This window comes from Neoarius graeffei, chromosome 5, assembly GCF_027579695.1.
Source record: "Neoarius graeffei isolate fNeoGra1 chromosome 5, fNeoGra1.pri, whole genome shotgun sequence".
In the NCBI taxonomy this organism is placed as follows: Eukaryota; Metazoa; Chordata; class Actinopteri; order Siluriformes; family Ariidae; genus Neoarius; species Neoarius graeffei.
The window spans coordinates 42,121,913-42,137,837 of NC_083573.1; the positions used below are offsets into that span (position 1 = coordinate 42,121,913).

The 15,925-nt window shown below is 42.0% G+C and overlaps 1 protein-coding gene across 4 annotated transcripts in view; it reads left to right on the forward strand.

Moving 5' to 3' along the window:
• Positions 1-15,925, forward strand: part of mtbp (MDM2 binding protein) — a 136,827-nt gene that overhangs the window by 37,435 nt on the left and 83,467 nt on the right. For all 4 annotated transcript variants that reach the window (XM_060921733.1, XM_060921732.1, XM_060921734.1 and 1 more), the window contains exon 8: positions 8,940-9,062. In XM_060921733.1, coding sequence (XP_060777716.1) covers positions 8,940-9,062 — 123 coding nt within the window. The remainder of the gene's footprint in view (positions 1-8,939; positions 9,063-15,925) is intronic.

Consider the following 15,925-nt stretch of genomic DNA (forward strand, 5'->3'; position numbering starts at 1 on the left):
ATTATGTTGTTAAAATATTTTCAGGGGACGTTGCGCCCCCCCCCCCCCCCCCCCCCCCATTTCAGGGTTTTTTCCTTTGCTCCACTTTCATCTCCAAGTATGGTACGTGTACTGTTTATAGACCCCTTGTGCATGGCGTCAGGCATCATGTGATAATTACAGCTGGGGTCAGACAGACCCCGTCTTTCATGCAAGCAAGGCTTAATCCGTCTTCAGTATGGTTCATTTTTGCGCCTTTTTTTTTTGTTTGTTGTTCAAACAGGGAAATGGATAAAAGGCATTACAGTCTCCCTGCTATCAAGACAAATGTTAACAAATAAAAGCAAATGCTTCAAGAACAACGAGGAAATGAGCGGTTAAAGAATACGAAGAGAGGCGCTCAGCCTGAAAACTCCAGAGAAATTCACGACTGTATTTAAAATGTATTTTACAAAAACAGAAAGTCGGAAGTGAGGATGGAAGAGTTTGCTTCAGAATCTCGTTTTATTATTTTCTGCTCGTGTTTGAGTTACCGCCTTCATTTAAGCAGGGATGAGAATTTTCCGCCGATTGACGGATTTCCGACTTTTTCAGACCAAAATGATCGTTTTTGAGATCGATGTAAATCCGTTGAGATTTTTTTTTTGGGGGGGGGATGATTAACGATCTGTGGTCACCTTATAACGCAGACATCCCAAGTCTCCTGGAAGTTCCTGGAGTCTCCTGCATATTGATAGAAGCGAGCAAGGGCATGCGCGCGCAACATTAAGGTCTGCATCGCGCATCTTAGAATGTGTGCGCGCGAGGGGGTGCGCGAGGGAGACTGTGTGCAGTGTTGCCAGGTACTGCTGATGTTTTCCAGCCCAAAATATGTTCAAAACCCGCCAAAATGCACTTAAAACCACCCAATCTGGCAACACTGCCTGTGTGCCTGTTCATGTAGCACATGCCAGACAAAGAGCATCTTGATTGGGTTACTCAGCAAAATAAGCCAATCAGCTTTGTGTGGGTGGGCTTTTATCTCTTTTCTCGAGGACCGGAGTTTTCAGTTGAGTCAGTGCAGCCTACAAGATCGGCATGGCAGAGAGAGCGAGCGCGCGCCCCAAAAAATATATCAATTACACGTCATATATAAGTGTGTATCTTTTATAAATGGGGTTAGCTTATCTAATGTAGCATGTTGGGGAGAATCATAGTATCATATCTATATTTCTGATGAAATTTTAAGTATGATAGCATGTATAACTCTCCTACTTATTGCTCATTTCATAGGGGGACGGGGGAATTGCTGGCATGTGCCGCGCAGGAGCGTCTGCCCAAACTTTTTAGGCCGAGATGAACTTAGTTTTTGATTTAAAAAAATTTCCAATATGTAATGCCCATTGTACATGCCTGTTGTTTAATTCAAAATCACCATCTCGATCTTCAGATTGCCCATATGGTATATGCATTACATCAGGGGTTTCCAAAGTGTGGGAGAGTCAGCCCCCCCTCAGAGAGCAAATAAACAGCGCCCCTCCCCTACAATTTTTGTTGTTGCTATACTTAATGTTCCATTCGTGTTTTTAAAAAAAATGGTTGTTGTACACATTTTTTTTCTATTTCACATTTTAAACATCTGTGCTTTTTAAAACATCTTGTTTTACACATTTTAAACATCTCATAGCATCGTTAGCTAGCATCTCTTGGCAGACAACACACTGTGGCAGTGGAGCATCTTCAGATCCAGTCCATGAAAATCCAAACTTTAAATAATCGTGCTCATACTTCCTTCTTTTTCCAGTCCCCCAGGATTCCGCGGGCCTTTTTTGTGATTGTTGTGGGCTAAAATGTCTAATGTTGCGGGGGGTTCCCAAAAAAATTGCGATGAAAGTTGCGGTGTTTTTTAGGTTTTTGTTGCGATTACATTGCGGGAGGAAGTGAAAGTTGCGAGGAATTGTTGCGATTTTCTCTTTTTGTGATTAAAATTGAGTGATATGTTAAATATTAAGTTATTACTGAAAAACTATTGATTAAAAAACAAAGACACTGAGAAATGGTCCTATAAACAACTTTACCAATATAAAAGATTACCAGGACTACAAAAATGCAGAAAAATAGGCTTTACTTCTCCAAATGCTCCTGTTGGTTCAAAAGTTAAAGTGCAGAGAACCTCACAGCACAACATGAAGTTACCTTAAAATATAATATAAATGCCTCAGCTTTCATGTAAGAAAAAAAAAAAACTATTAATACTAGTACCGTGTGCAGGCAGTCTCTCCTGAAGACTAAATTAAACAATAATTATAAACTAATAAAATAAATGGCTCGGGCTTCATAGAAGAAAAAAAAACAATTTGAACAGAATCTCACAGTCTGATGCTGAAGCTGCCTAAACAATGGAAAATAAAATACCATTTTGGCAAAAATGTTGGCATCCATTAATTTCTTGTATTAAGTAAAAAAATAAAATAAAATAAAGTGCACACAGTCCTTCACTGTAAACATAACACACTTTCAGTAACAGAATTTAAGCCTATATAAACACTGACTCGCACATCATGCAATGTTGCCAGATACTGCTGACGTTTTCCAGTCCAAAATATGTTCAAAATCTGCCAAAATGCACTTAAAACCAATCTGGCAACACTGCGCGCATGCTGCTTCTCTTGAACGTAAACACGGAAGTAAGGTGGAAGGTAGTTTGTCAACGTCACTTCAAGACAACGCCAACGATTGGTCAAATTTGCGGGAAAGTTGCGGTGATTGGATATAATTGTAACACCGCCCTGAATTCGTGGGGATTGGTTGAATTTGCGCTGAAGTTGCAAATCGCAACATCCTGGAGGCTCTGGGGGTTTTTTTTGCTTGGCCCAAACTCTGTCTCCTCACTCATTGTAGCTTTAGGTACTAAAAATCGATCCATTTTGTCTCTGGTAAAGGCTCCTCATGTTGCGCCCCCCCTGAAGAACTCTGGCGCCCCCCAGGGGGGGCGCGCCCCACACTTTGAAAAGCCCTGCATTACATTACACAACATCCTGTCCAGATAAATCCTAGTTAGTACACACAACAGTTGAAAGGGAAGTGATAAGTGATGTTGAATGTTGCCTGCTTAATATGCAAGAGCTCCTGCTACCATGATAACATCAGAAGAAAGCTTAAGAGAATTATATGATCGAACTCCTTTTCTGGTTTGCACTTCATTTTAAAGGATTAGAGTATTCAAAGACATGAATAGCTAAAATGCAGAAATATAATACTGTAGAGCTCGTTTATATTAAAAGGTGCATTGATTTTTTTTGAAATCATCAAATGTGAATTGATTAAAAACAAGTCTCTTGTACCATATTAATCATTTTCACCTGGGAGTCCACCAAGAAGGGGAATTTATTTCCAAATAAATTGCAAATTTTTGCTGATAAAATTAATGGTTTTGGGGTAAAAAAAAAAAAATATATAGGCAAAAATCATTAGCCCCATGCCCCGGTTTTTTCAGACTTTTAAAATATTTTTCATTCTCATCCCTGTTTAAGTGTTTGATTTTCTTAAAGGTGAAGCCGCTTCCTTATTCGACACAGAAATCCCAGATTGGTTTCAAACAACTCAGGCATAAAAAAACTCTACAAGGAGCGACATGTGCGATAAATCCTGAAAGAACAGAACAAATTAAGAGCAGAGAGAGCTGGAGCTCAGTTTCTGTTATCAGAGGAACACAGTCCTGTGTAAAATATTTTATATATCGGGGTGTTTGTTTGTTTGTTTTATATCATCCACCTCTAGGTTTAAAAAAAAAAAAAACCGCAGTGCGTCATGACAGACCGGCTGCACTGATTCAGTTACAGGTTGCCCGGTCTGTATAAAACACCCACAACCTACACACTAAACAATCATTTTAAACTCAAACGTTATCCTGTCTGTCATAACGCAGCGCAGATTTTTTTTAAACCTAGAGGTGGATGATATAACGAAAAAAACCCCCGATATATAAATATCCTCAAACACAGTACTGTTCAAAAGTTTTGGCACCCTATTGTTTGCTTCATACAAACTGTTATATATTTCTATTTTATGATTTCTACAATATCGAGTAATGAACCTACAGTCTGAGAGAGTTCGACACAAACACACTGAACTTTACAACAGCTGCATGCATGTGAAATGGGAATAAATCAACTAAGGCAGGAAAAACTATTTTGGATAAAATTGTTATTGTCCGTTACAAATAAAAAGTAACCAATAACCAAACTTAGAAATAAGCTTAATAACCAAACTTCAGCTCAATGTGTGATCTTCATTTAATGTTGCAATTCACAAATATTCTATGGCTTTCCTAAAAAAAAAAAAAAAGTAGTCGTACTCGCAAAATAGGGGGTAACTGATAATATTTGGGGGGGGGGGGCAAGTGGAAATTTGCCCCCCCAGGGCAAGTGGGTTTAAAAGTTTGTCGAGCCCGGAGTTATCTATCTTGTATTGGTCTGACATGCTGAGCTTTTTTAACCTGTGGGGGTAGATTCTCTGGGCAAAGGCCATTTGCTGACATGTGTTGTCAGAACTCTTTGTTGCTTCTGAAAGTCGTAGCCCAGTGCAGCTTTATAGTCCTCCAGCAAAGCTCATTAAGATTGTTTAAAAATATATAGATCATAATAAAATAAATAGTCTTGCTCTCTGCGTTGCGTGTTGTCCACCAGAGGGGAGTCATGATACAAAAAATTGGCCTTTTGGAATAACAGGGTGAATTTTTATCAAGCGTTTGTGTTTAATTACACGAATACTGCCATGAGTTGATATTAATTTCATTGTGTTTTTAATGTTATGTAGTCATGCTACAAGGGGAAAAATATATGAGCTGTATAATGGCTGACACACACACACACACACACACACAGTATTCCAACAGAGTTTCTCCAACCCCCAGTCAGAAAAAGCTGGAACGGTATGAAAAATTCAAATGAAAAAAAAAAAAAAAAGCAATTCTCTAATTTTTATTTGGACTTGTATTTCATTGCAGACAGCATGAACCCAATGTATTTCAGGTTTTATCTGGTCAACAATTCATTTGTGAATATACATCCATTCCTGTGTTTCAGGCTTGCAACACATTCCAAAAAAAAGTTGTGATGGGGTAATTTAGGGCTAGTAATGCGGTAAAACGATTAAAGATGTGATTTGAAACAGGTGAGGTCAACAAGTGATTGTAATCATGATTTTGGTACAAAATCAGTATCCAGGAAAGGCTTAGTCTTTGAGGAGCCAAGACGGGTCTAGGATCTCCAGTGCATCAACAAATGCATGAGAATTATTGAGATATTTTAAAAACAATGTTTCTTAAAGAAAGCTAAGAAGGGATTTGAATATTTCACCCTCTATGGTGCAGAATATCATTAAACAATTCAAGGAATCTGGAGGAATTTGTGTACAAAAGGTAAGGGCACAAGCCTAAGCTGAACACCTGTGATCTCTGATCTCTCAGACGGCGTCAAGAACGGTCCTTCATCTGTAGCTGATATAACCACATGGGCTGGGGATTACTTGGGCAAATCTTTGTCAAGCACTACAATACAGAGTTACATCCACAAATACCAGTTAAAACTTTACTGTGCAAAAAGAAGCCTTAAGGCCAATTTATGCTGACAACCCAGTCCTCGCAGATAGCGTCTGCGTAGCCCCCCCACCTTCGCAGACGCTCTGCGTGCACCTCCCAAAAATTGTGACCACCGCAGAAGCTTCGCAGACAGCGTCGCAGACAAGAGGGCTCTGATTGATCCACTCTACATCCGCTGTACACGCACTTCCGCTTCCCTACTTTCCCGGTTTGGTTTGTTTTCATGACCGGCATTTTTAAAAACACGAGCGAAGATGGAGCAGCACGAAGAGCGGTTGATCGAGGAAGTACGTACATCCATAGACATAGGATGTCTATGCGTACATCTATACGACTCCAGTTCTAGTCATTATAAGTAACCGGAGGATAAACACTCCACTAACCACACCCACCAACTACTCCTAGCGACTTCGCGCCCCCTTGCGTTGTGGCGGTGAATAACATCGCGCACGCCTATTACTCCCCGCTCAACGATAAATTACAACTGTCTGCGAAAAGCTATCTGCGAAAGCCTTGTCGCAAGAGCATGCAGAGGCCTTTAGGCTAAGTGTCCAGAAGCGACATCCAGTTCTCTGGACTTGGAGGCATCTGGGTTGGACCATCGCACAGTGGAAATGGTGTATCGTGGTCAGACGGATCAGTATTCCAGGGTTGGGGGTGTGGGTGTTTTTTTTTTTTTTTTTTTTTTTCTTTAGAAGAAACGGACTCTCTGTGCGCCAGACCAAAGATGAAAAGGACCATCCAGACTATTACCAGCAACAAGTCCAAAAGCCAGGGTCTGTCATGGTATGGGGTTGTGTCCGTGCCCTTGGAAAAGTTAACTTCCACTTCTATGATGGCAGCATTAATGCAGAAAAGCACACTGAGATTTCGGGCTCTCAGGATATGCTGCCTTCAAGACGACATCTTTTTCCAAGGAATTTTCAAAAAGGCGATGCAGAATGTGGTTTTGCACACATTACAAAAGCAGGGCTGTGGAAGAAGAGGGGGCTCATCATCTCTGTGGTGAACGACCCTGTACTGTTGCACACCTTAAAGGGCATACTTTGGACCATATTCGGGGGTTTTTTTAAATATGAAAGTATGTCCCTTTACACACTCATCCAGAAGGGTAATTTTGCACAAGGCCATCTGTCTACAGCAGAAAAAAATAAAATAACAAAACGCGTCTGGAAAAATCCCAAAGGAGTCTGGAGCCAGATTCGTGACGTCACCTGCGGAAGCGCCAGCAGGCTGCGCGAGCTTTGCACGGTTTCAGTGCACAGCCTGTGTAGACCAAGCGCTCCCATTTCTCTCTCATTGTCCGGTCTTTTGGAAAACGATGAGTACTAATCCCATCAAGATTGGTGTTGCTACACCCTCCTACGATACATCTGTTAACCATTTTAATAATTACGCGATAACGTTGAAGAAATTTGCAGAAAAACACCCAGTTTTCTCATAAACAAACCAGCGCTGGCGTAGGATTCAGAGGGAGGCGTCCCGCTCGCGACGTCACGAAAATCAGTGTTTGCCGGGAAATCCAAATGCCAAGTTTTTCAGAGGCGGACCAATTCGCCTCAAATGGCTTGATTTCAACTGAATTTTTCTGGTATTGCGCAAGGTAAAAAAAAAAAAAAATTGCACAAAATGTGACACATATTTGACCAAAGTTTAATATAAAATAGGAGAATTACATTGATCTCGGGGCGGCACGGTGGTGTAGTGGTTAGCGCTGTCGCCTCACAGCAAGAAGGTCCGGGTTCGAGCCCCGTGGCCGGCGAGGGCCTTTCTGTGCGGAGTTTGCATGTTCTCCCCGTGTCTGCGTGGGTTTCCTCCGGGTGCTCCGGTTTCCCCCACAGTCCAAAGACATGCAGGTTAGGTTAACTGGTGACTCTAAATTGACCGTAGGTGTGAATGTGAGTGTGAATGGTTGTCTGTGTCTATGTGTCAGCCCTGTGATGACCTGGCGACTTGTCCAGGGTGTACCCCGCCTTTCGCCCGTAGTCAGCTGGGATAGGCTCCAGCTTGCCTGCGACCCTGTAGAACAGGATAAAGCGGCTAGAGATAATGAGATGAGAGACATTGATCTCGCTCCTGAATTTACCCGGGATATGCCCTTTAAGTCGTGTTTGCAGAAAGAATGGGGTGGGAAAAAGAACAGCTGAAATGTTTCATCACTTGGTGTCTTCAATCCCTAAACATCTTAAGTGTTATGAGAAGGAATATTTATAAAGTGGTAAATGCTTTACCATCCCCACTTTTTTTTTTTTTTGTGAAACGTGTTTATTTTGAAAAAAAGAATTTCATGCAGTAAAACATCAAGTAATGTGCTGCCGGGTTGTTTTGAGTGCAATACATGTCAAAGATACTGACAAGTCCTTGTTTTCGGTTTTAATTTCCTTTTCAACGTGCCATCCCAACTTTTTCTGATTTGGTGTTGTATAGTACTGGTCTATCTGTAATATTATAAACATATCATCTCAAAAAGGGAAACCACAAGCCACTGCAACATGCTGAAGACTGGTGTTCTCCCCCCCACCCCCTCCACCCCGAACCTTAAAGCAAGACTGTACCCTTTTAAACGAATTTAACAATGCATATTTTGAAAGTATAATTAAAACCCAGAGCGGTATGAGGTTTTAAAAGAATAAACAGTAAATGACCTCTGTGAAATGAGGCAAGAAGTTGGAGGCGACCCAAATCAGTTGGCAGTCACGGAGAAACAGAACAACAGTTTATCATGATGGAAAGCTTCAAAAATATCTGAAATAAAAGCCCCATCTGAAGGTCAATCACTCGAGCACTTGTAGATGCTGGTCGACTTTCTTTTTTCTTTCTTCTTCTTTCCAGCACCATCGGTGTGGAGATGTATTGATATTAACTAAATGCAGTAGGAAAAAAAAAAAAAGCCCAATTTCCAAGCCTGAAAGTGTTTAAGTGATTTAATGGAATGAACAGTGCTCAGCTCCTGGTGAACCATTTGCTTTAGACTGTCTGTAATTGCTGTTTTGCCTTCATACATGCGCACATTTATTTATTTTTTTTGCATAAGTACGTTATATGTTCAGGCAGACTCTCTTTATTAAAATGAGAAATTGTGAGTAATATGAGTGCCATTTCACTAATGGACCTATGAGGACCGAGAGCAGCTCTTTAATGTGTGTGATACTGAGTTCAGGCTGCGAGTCCGAGATTTATACTCGTGTCCGTTCAGTGGAGAAAAGGGCTTGAGGGATAACTGAAGAGGAAAAAACATGGCCCAAGTTTATGTTCCGAAAGCATTCCAAGGCCTGCAGGCTCCGACCATGCCTGATGAAACAGAAGGCATTATGGATGGTATAGAAAATCTTTTTTTTCTGCTCAACTTTGTGTGTTTTCTCTCATCTGTGTGCTGCAGTTTGTCTCCGAGCTGCTATTTGAGGGTTTCAGTTTGAAGTGGCAGACCCGAGGTAGCTGGAGCCACGTGTCCTACCCGCACTCAGTCCCCTGCTGCTTTACTGACCACATGATTCAGCCTGAGGTTAGTGGGCTTCCTTTCTCTTCTTCACTGCTAAAGCCACACACATTTTCAAACAGCCAACAAAGTGAAATAGAATTTAGTTTCTGATGGGATTATATTAACACATTATACAGTTTTTCACATCAAATACCTATAGAGATCTTGCAGTCACGTGACCGTAAAGTACACAGACGCCATCTTGTCGGTAAAAAACACCGCTGAATACTGCTGCACTCGTATACAGAATGGATCAGTTTCAACCGACGGACTACACGGCTCATTTTTCTAATGAACAGATAACTAGATATATGTCTAAAATAAACGATCTACGGATTAGTGACCCTTATGGCTTACCGGACGGAGTTTTCACGACCATGTCAGTGGATGTTGAACTGCCAGCGGAATACCCAGACGTGTATAATTACCTCATCAACTTTGCCTCGCTGTTCAGTGGTGAAGCACTGCGTGCTTATAAATCTCTGGACAGTTATCTTTACAGAAATTCAGGATTTGTCAGCGACTCAGATGTGGCATCTTGTAAACAAGAAAATAATCCTCATTGGATGGGTAAGTCACTTAAGTATTACTAGTACTGCACTGACCAGCCGATTATAGAATAGAATAAGGTAATTCCAGCTGTAATTCCAAATCGTCCGTTTTGTTTACATGGATCTGGCGTTGGAGAGGTAGAGGCTTGGCAGTGGAGATTTGAGTAGCTGTTTTCTGAGCTTAGTCAACAGGCCGGCTCTGCAGCCTCGCTTTTGCTTCCGCTCCCGGCGCCGCCTCCTTCGCTTTGCTTCCGATAACAATCCACGGAGACCCCGCTGGTCTCGCTATCTCGTCCAGAATGGGGTTTTTTTTTTTTTCCTCGTCCGGAATGTTGTGCATGTGATGGAAATCGCTACAAACCGTCATTTTCTGCTGGAAACCAATGTCCAGTAAGTCCATACGGTTGTAGTGGATATTGAAGTCCGGTACAGATGAACAACACGCAAAAATACACACAAAAAACATAAACGTGCACAGGTAGGGAGAGCTTGTAGCCGCAGCCGTTGTAGTAGAATTGTATATAGTAGGGTTTTCCAGAAGAAAAGGTAGAAGCAGAAGTAGAAGGCGGAAATATGGCGTTTGACTGACAAGATGGCGTCTGTCACAATCTGGATCGGCTGTGACGTCACATGCAAGTGCTCCATACCGGGGTATTCAGTGATGGACTGTAAAGATGTAGTTCCATAAAATACTCCTCTTACAAAAAATCTTATAAATTATATAAATATAAAAATAATATACTTGGCCATTTATTTATTGAGGAAAATGATCCAATATTACATATCTGTGGAGTGGCAAAAGTATGTGAAGCTTTGCTTTCAGTATCTGGTGTGACCCCCTTGTGCAGCAATAACTGCAACTAAACGTTTCCGGTAACTGTTGATCAGTCCTGCACACTGGCTTGGAGGAATTTTAGCCCGTTCCTCCATACAGAACAGCTTCAACTCTGGGATGTTGGTGGGTTTCCTCACATGAACTGCTCGCTTCAGGTCCTTCCACAACATTTCCATTAGCTAATGTTAATGTGAGAGAGGCTTTCAGTTGCTTAGAAGTTACCCTGAGGTCCTTTGTGACCTCGCCGACTATTACACGCCTTGCTCTTGGAGTGATCTTTGTTGGTCGACCACTCCTGGGGAGAGGAACAATGGTCTTGAATTTCCTCCATTTGTACACAATCTGTCTGACTGTGGAGTCCAAACTCTTTAGAGATGGTTTTGTAACCTTTTCCAGCCTGATGAGCATCAACAACGCTTTTTCTGAGGTCCTCAGAAATCTCCTTTGTTCGTGCCATGATACACTTCCACAAACATGTGTTGTGAAGATCAGACTTTGATAGATCCCTGTTCTTTAAATAAAACAGGGTGCCCACTCTCACCTGATTGTCATCCCATTGATTGAAAACACCTGACTCTAATTTCACCTTCAAATTAACTGCTAATCCTAGAGGTTCACATACTTTTGCCACTCACAGATATGTAATACTGGATCATTTTCCTCAATAAATAAATGACCAAGTATATTATTTTAGTCTCATTTGTTTAACTGGGTTCTCTTTATCTACTTTTAGGACTTGTGTGAAAACCTGATGATGTTTTAGGTCATATTTATGCAGAAATATAGAAAATTCTAAAGGGTTCACAAACTTTCAAGCACCACTGTATTTACTTAACTCTCTCTTATTTCAATTTGATGATGTTTGTTGTTGTTCTATCCCTGCTCCAAAGGAGGGAGGTATACTGGTTTATGTCTGTCCGTCCATCCGAAACACCCTTTTTCTCAGCAACCACAAAGCATAGCCACTGGGTTCCGAGCTTCAGCTTGGGGTTCTATACCATGTGTACCGTTTTCAGGTCTGTCTCACATCGACTTCCTGTTTACCGCCTGAATGTATTTACAAAACACACAGGGTGGATCTTGACACTATTTCAAGAAGCAAAATGCGATTTCACAATGACAGTTCACCAGGATGCTGTGTGAAATCCCTGGGGAGAGACACGGCTCTTTCCTTACTTGTTTCAGCGTTCATTATTTGTTGAAGTCAACATTTGTAATAAGTGTCCTATTCCTTCGATTGCTTGCATTCTGATATAAGCGAGAGCGGGCGGATACGTAAGTGAGCAGTAGCTCACAATTGATCTTGTTTCTGCTAGAAAGTGCTCAGCTTTATGGCTAGTTCATTTAGCATTTTTTTTTCTTGCTGGTCGTTTGTCATCTGATCACGTGATTATTATTATTATTATAATAATTGACCTGGCGACTTGTCCAGGGTGTACCCCGCCTTTCACCTGTAGTCAGCTGGGATAGGCTCCAGCTTGCCTGCGACCCTGTAGAACAGGATAAAGCGGCTAGAGATAATGAGATGAGATTATAATTATTTTTTCCCCATAGAAATCTGTGGAAGCACGACCCATTGAAAACCCACAGATGCTCAGCATCTCTGTAGTTTAATGCCATGACGGGATATGCTTTGATCTTGGTGCGGCAAAGCGAGATAGTGATTTGGATAATACGCTTTTAAAATGTAATTTCTGGACACCCGGCTTCACTGGGGGTCTATGGACAGTTGGCAAAAGTAGGGCGGGACTGGATGCTGGGAACTCTCAAATCTCTTTTGAATGTTATGTGACTGACGGTGTTTTAAAATTATACGTCGCATCGGAGGGATTCAAGCTCAGTCTGTGCGGGGTGTCGGGACTAGCTGCTGCTCATTCTCGTTCTGTTCCGACTAATATACAGTTCCCATTTCCATATCTCTCGAGCCGCTTTATCCTGTCCTACAGGGTCGCAGGCAAGCTGGAGCCTATCCCAGCTGACTACGGGCAAAAGGCGGGGTACACCCTGGACAAGTCGCCAGGTCATCACAGGGCTGACACATAGACACAGACAACCATTCACACTCACATTCACACCTACGCTCAATTTAGAGTCACCAGTTAACCTAACCTGCATGTCTTTGGACTGTGGGGGAAACCGGAGCACCCGGAGGAAACCCACGCGGACACGGGGAGAACATGCAAACTCCACACAGAACGGCCCTCGCCGGCCACGGGGCTCGAACCCGGACCTTCTTGCTGTGAGGTGACAGCGCTAACCACTACACCACCGTGCTGCTCATTTGTATATACTGTAAATAAAATTGTAAATGTAGAGTTTGAGTTTGCTGCTTGCTTTTGTTTCAGTGCAGTAAAGGCTGTTTATTTTAAGTCGGGCAATAGAGGGGAAATCTAGCCAGCTAGCTCTTCGCTGTGCAAAATGTCAAACGTTGCTAATGTCAACCTGATTTTGGAGAAGACATTTGATGCTCTTCCTTATGAGGAGAGGCTCAAAATTAAACAAGAACATCGAGTCATCTATATCCCCCGCCCTATATACCTACTGTATACCAAGTTTCAAGATATTATTTATCACATTTTTTCAAGTTGTGCTGCAGGAAACCAACCCTACCTCTTTACACTGACCTCAGCAGCCCATGGCATAAACCCACCGGACCTTTGGTCCAGGCAAGCTGGAAATTAAAATTTCTCACATTTCTTAATATCAAAAGGCACGTATACATTACTTAATCAACACATATACCAACTTTCAAGACCATACCACTCATAGTTTTCAAGTTCTGCTCCAGAAACAAAACCTACCCCTAAGACTAACCTGAGAGACTAAGTCTGAAATTGTTTCCATGGAAACATGAAGAATTAAAATTTCTTGGTGTGAAAAGGCACATCTACATCACCTTGTTAACATGTATACCAAGCTTCAAATCCGTATCATGAATAGTTTTGGATATATGCTCCGGAAATGATCATTGCTCTTAGAAACTAAGTCAAAATCTAATTTTATGTAAAAATTTGAAAGGTTTTTTTTTTTTTTCTCTTTTTTTCAAAAATCCAAAATGGCAAAAGGCACCAGCTCACATGTTGCTTGATATGTATACAAAGTTTCATTAAGATATCTTCAATAGGTTTAAATATATGGCCCGGAAACGTATACATGGACGGACAGACGGAACCGGTTTCTATATCCCCCGCCAAACTTAGTTTGGGCACGGGATGATAACAGGGCAGATCAATGCCCAAGATGGATTGAAGTCAAAAGTCAGGCAGACCCAATCTCTTGTTTCGGCTGTCTTGGTAATGACAAGGTAAACTGGTTAACCGGGAACGCTTTGATGAAGAGGGTGTACTGTTGGCCTTGTCTCTTATGCTGCTTTTCCACTACCAACGCGGCTGAGTTGGGCTGAGTGGGGCTGTTGGAGTTGCATTTTGACTACAACCGCGCTGAACCGTGCTGGCTGGAAGTGGGTGGACACATTGGGTGGAGTTAGTGAAAGTGGGTGGACGTCACGTGATGTTGTTAGGCGGCGCAAACAGTGACATCAGTGAGCTTTTAAGCAGTAGTCTCACGACCCGAATAGTAAACAATAAACATGGAGGACATGGAGTCGTTAGTGTTGCTGGTCTTGGTTCTGTGGCTTGTTGTCACCGACAACGCGGACAGATACTGGCAAGAGCGTATAGATGAGGTGAGGCGCACAAGGCTTCAGAAATTCTCGTAATTCTTCTTCTTCCGGGTTTACGGTGTTTGCAGATCCCAGCGTGCTCGCGGGGCGTGTGTGGGCATGTGAGGACACTCCTCCTCACCAATCAGTGCACAGGGGAGTGTCTGCTCACGCCCCTAGCCCCACTCGGCTCGGTTTGGCTCGCTTCAGCCCCACTCCAAAACCGTGCGAGTTTTGGGTGCTCAGTAGGGCTGAAGCGAGCCGAGTCGTGCTGTTCTGAGGTAGTCGAAACGCGAGCCGTGTCGGGCTGAAGCGAGCTGAAAAAGGGTAGTGGAAAAGGGCCATTAATGAAGCCATCCCAGGGATGGATTATTTGGTCAAAACTGGGTTGTGGAGATGTGGGCAGCTTTGACAGGGCACACAAAAGGCAAGAGAAAAGCAAGGAACACTTGAGTTTATGTGCACGCTAAAGTTTGCTTGGCGGTGTCAGAGTAGACCATGGCAGAAATCATATATAACAACAGATTAACAATTGATTTAATGACCAATAACAAATAATTGAGAATTTATTACATTGAGCTTCCCCTGTTTCAAAGACCACCAACTGCCACTGTTTGGTAGCAACTAACGTGACTGCTGACATCAGCCACATTTTTTTTTTTTTTTTACTACTTCACCATACGTGATTTTCTTATTTATATCCATAAACTGTATTTAGAAGTGGTTTGAAATGTTTTCTTTCGTAGTGGCGCTTCATATTGCTACTTTTGACATTTGAATTTGAAGCAGGAAAAATAAACACAACTCTTTTTTTCCTTTCAAAATTTTTTAAATCCACGCCATCTGGTCAGTTCGCTAATCAGACAAGTGAGGGTAAATAAAGTGAAAAGGCTATAAAAGTCTGTGAAATGCTCTCCCTAATGTCTCGAGCCCTGTAGCTAGTCTCCGAGCTGATGAGCTGCCTACAGTTAAATAATGTACTTGTGCCTGGATAAACTGCGACAGAAGACATAATGGTTCATTTTTGAAAACTAGAGATGCTGAAAGGTTTTTTTTTTTTTCTTCACAAGTTTCTCTGCTACAGTATATAATTTTTTTTTTCCAGGTTTGGGCTGCTGAAACGCTTTGCTGGATTTGCATCTGAATTGCTATGACTTGTAAAAAAAAAAAAAAAGCCTCTGAGAATAGACGGCTGAAATTGGATGTTGTCTATTAAATAAGAGTAGAGTTCACAAGTGTTGTGTTTTCCACAAACCGCACCAGTAAATTGTGTGTGAAATGATCCTGCACATTTTGCAGCCTCATAAAAGTCGATTGTCTCTTCGCTGCTCTCTCTCTCTCTCTCTCTCGCCCTCATACATATGCAACGTATCTTCGTTTGTTTTTATCTAATTATTTTTGATCTCTCGTTCATGTAGAAGCTTTCCCTCTTTTAGTACATTTCTCACTTTTCGTCTGTCTTTGTAGTCTCTGTCATGCTCATGCTCTTTCGTTCTCTTCACTCGTCTGTCTCGTCCCCGTCATTAAAGCGAGAGGGTGGAATGTAGCGGTAATGAGTTTTTCCGCTGTGGATGAATCAGCAGGGCCGCGGACTCTGAAGGAGCAGATTGCGCCCTGTGGGCTGTTTACCTAGGGCTCGCCTTGTGCATGCAAGATTTAGTGCCCCCTCGCTGATTAGTACCATTAACTTCCCCTGCTGCTCCCAACATCTTTATGAGCATTATTAGTGCGACAGGCATTAAAATGTAATTCTTCCATGTATCTCTGTGTTTATGAGTTTGAGGCATTACCTTCCATATGCCACTGAGATCACACTGAACGAGATGGTTTCATACAGAGA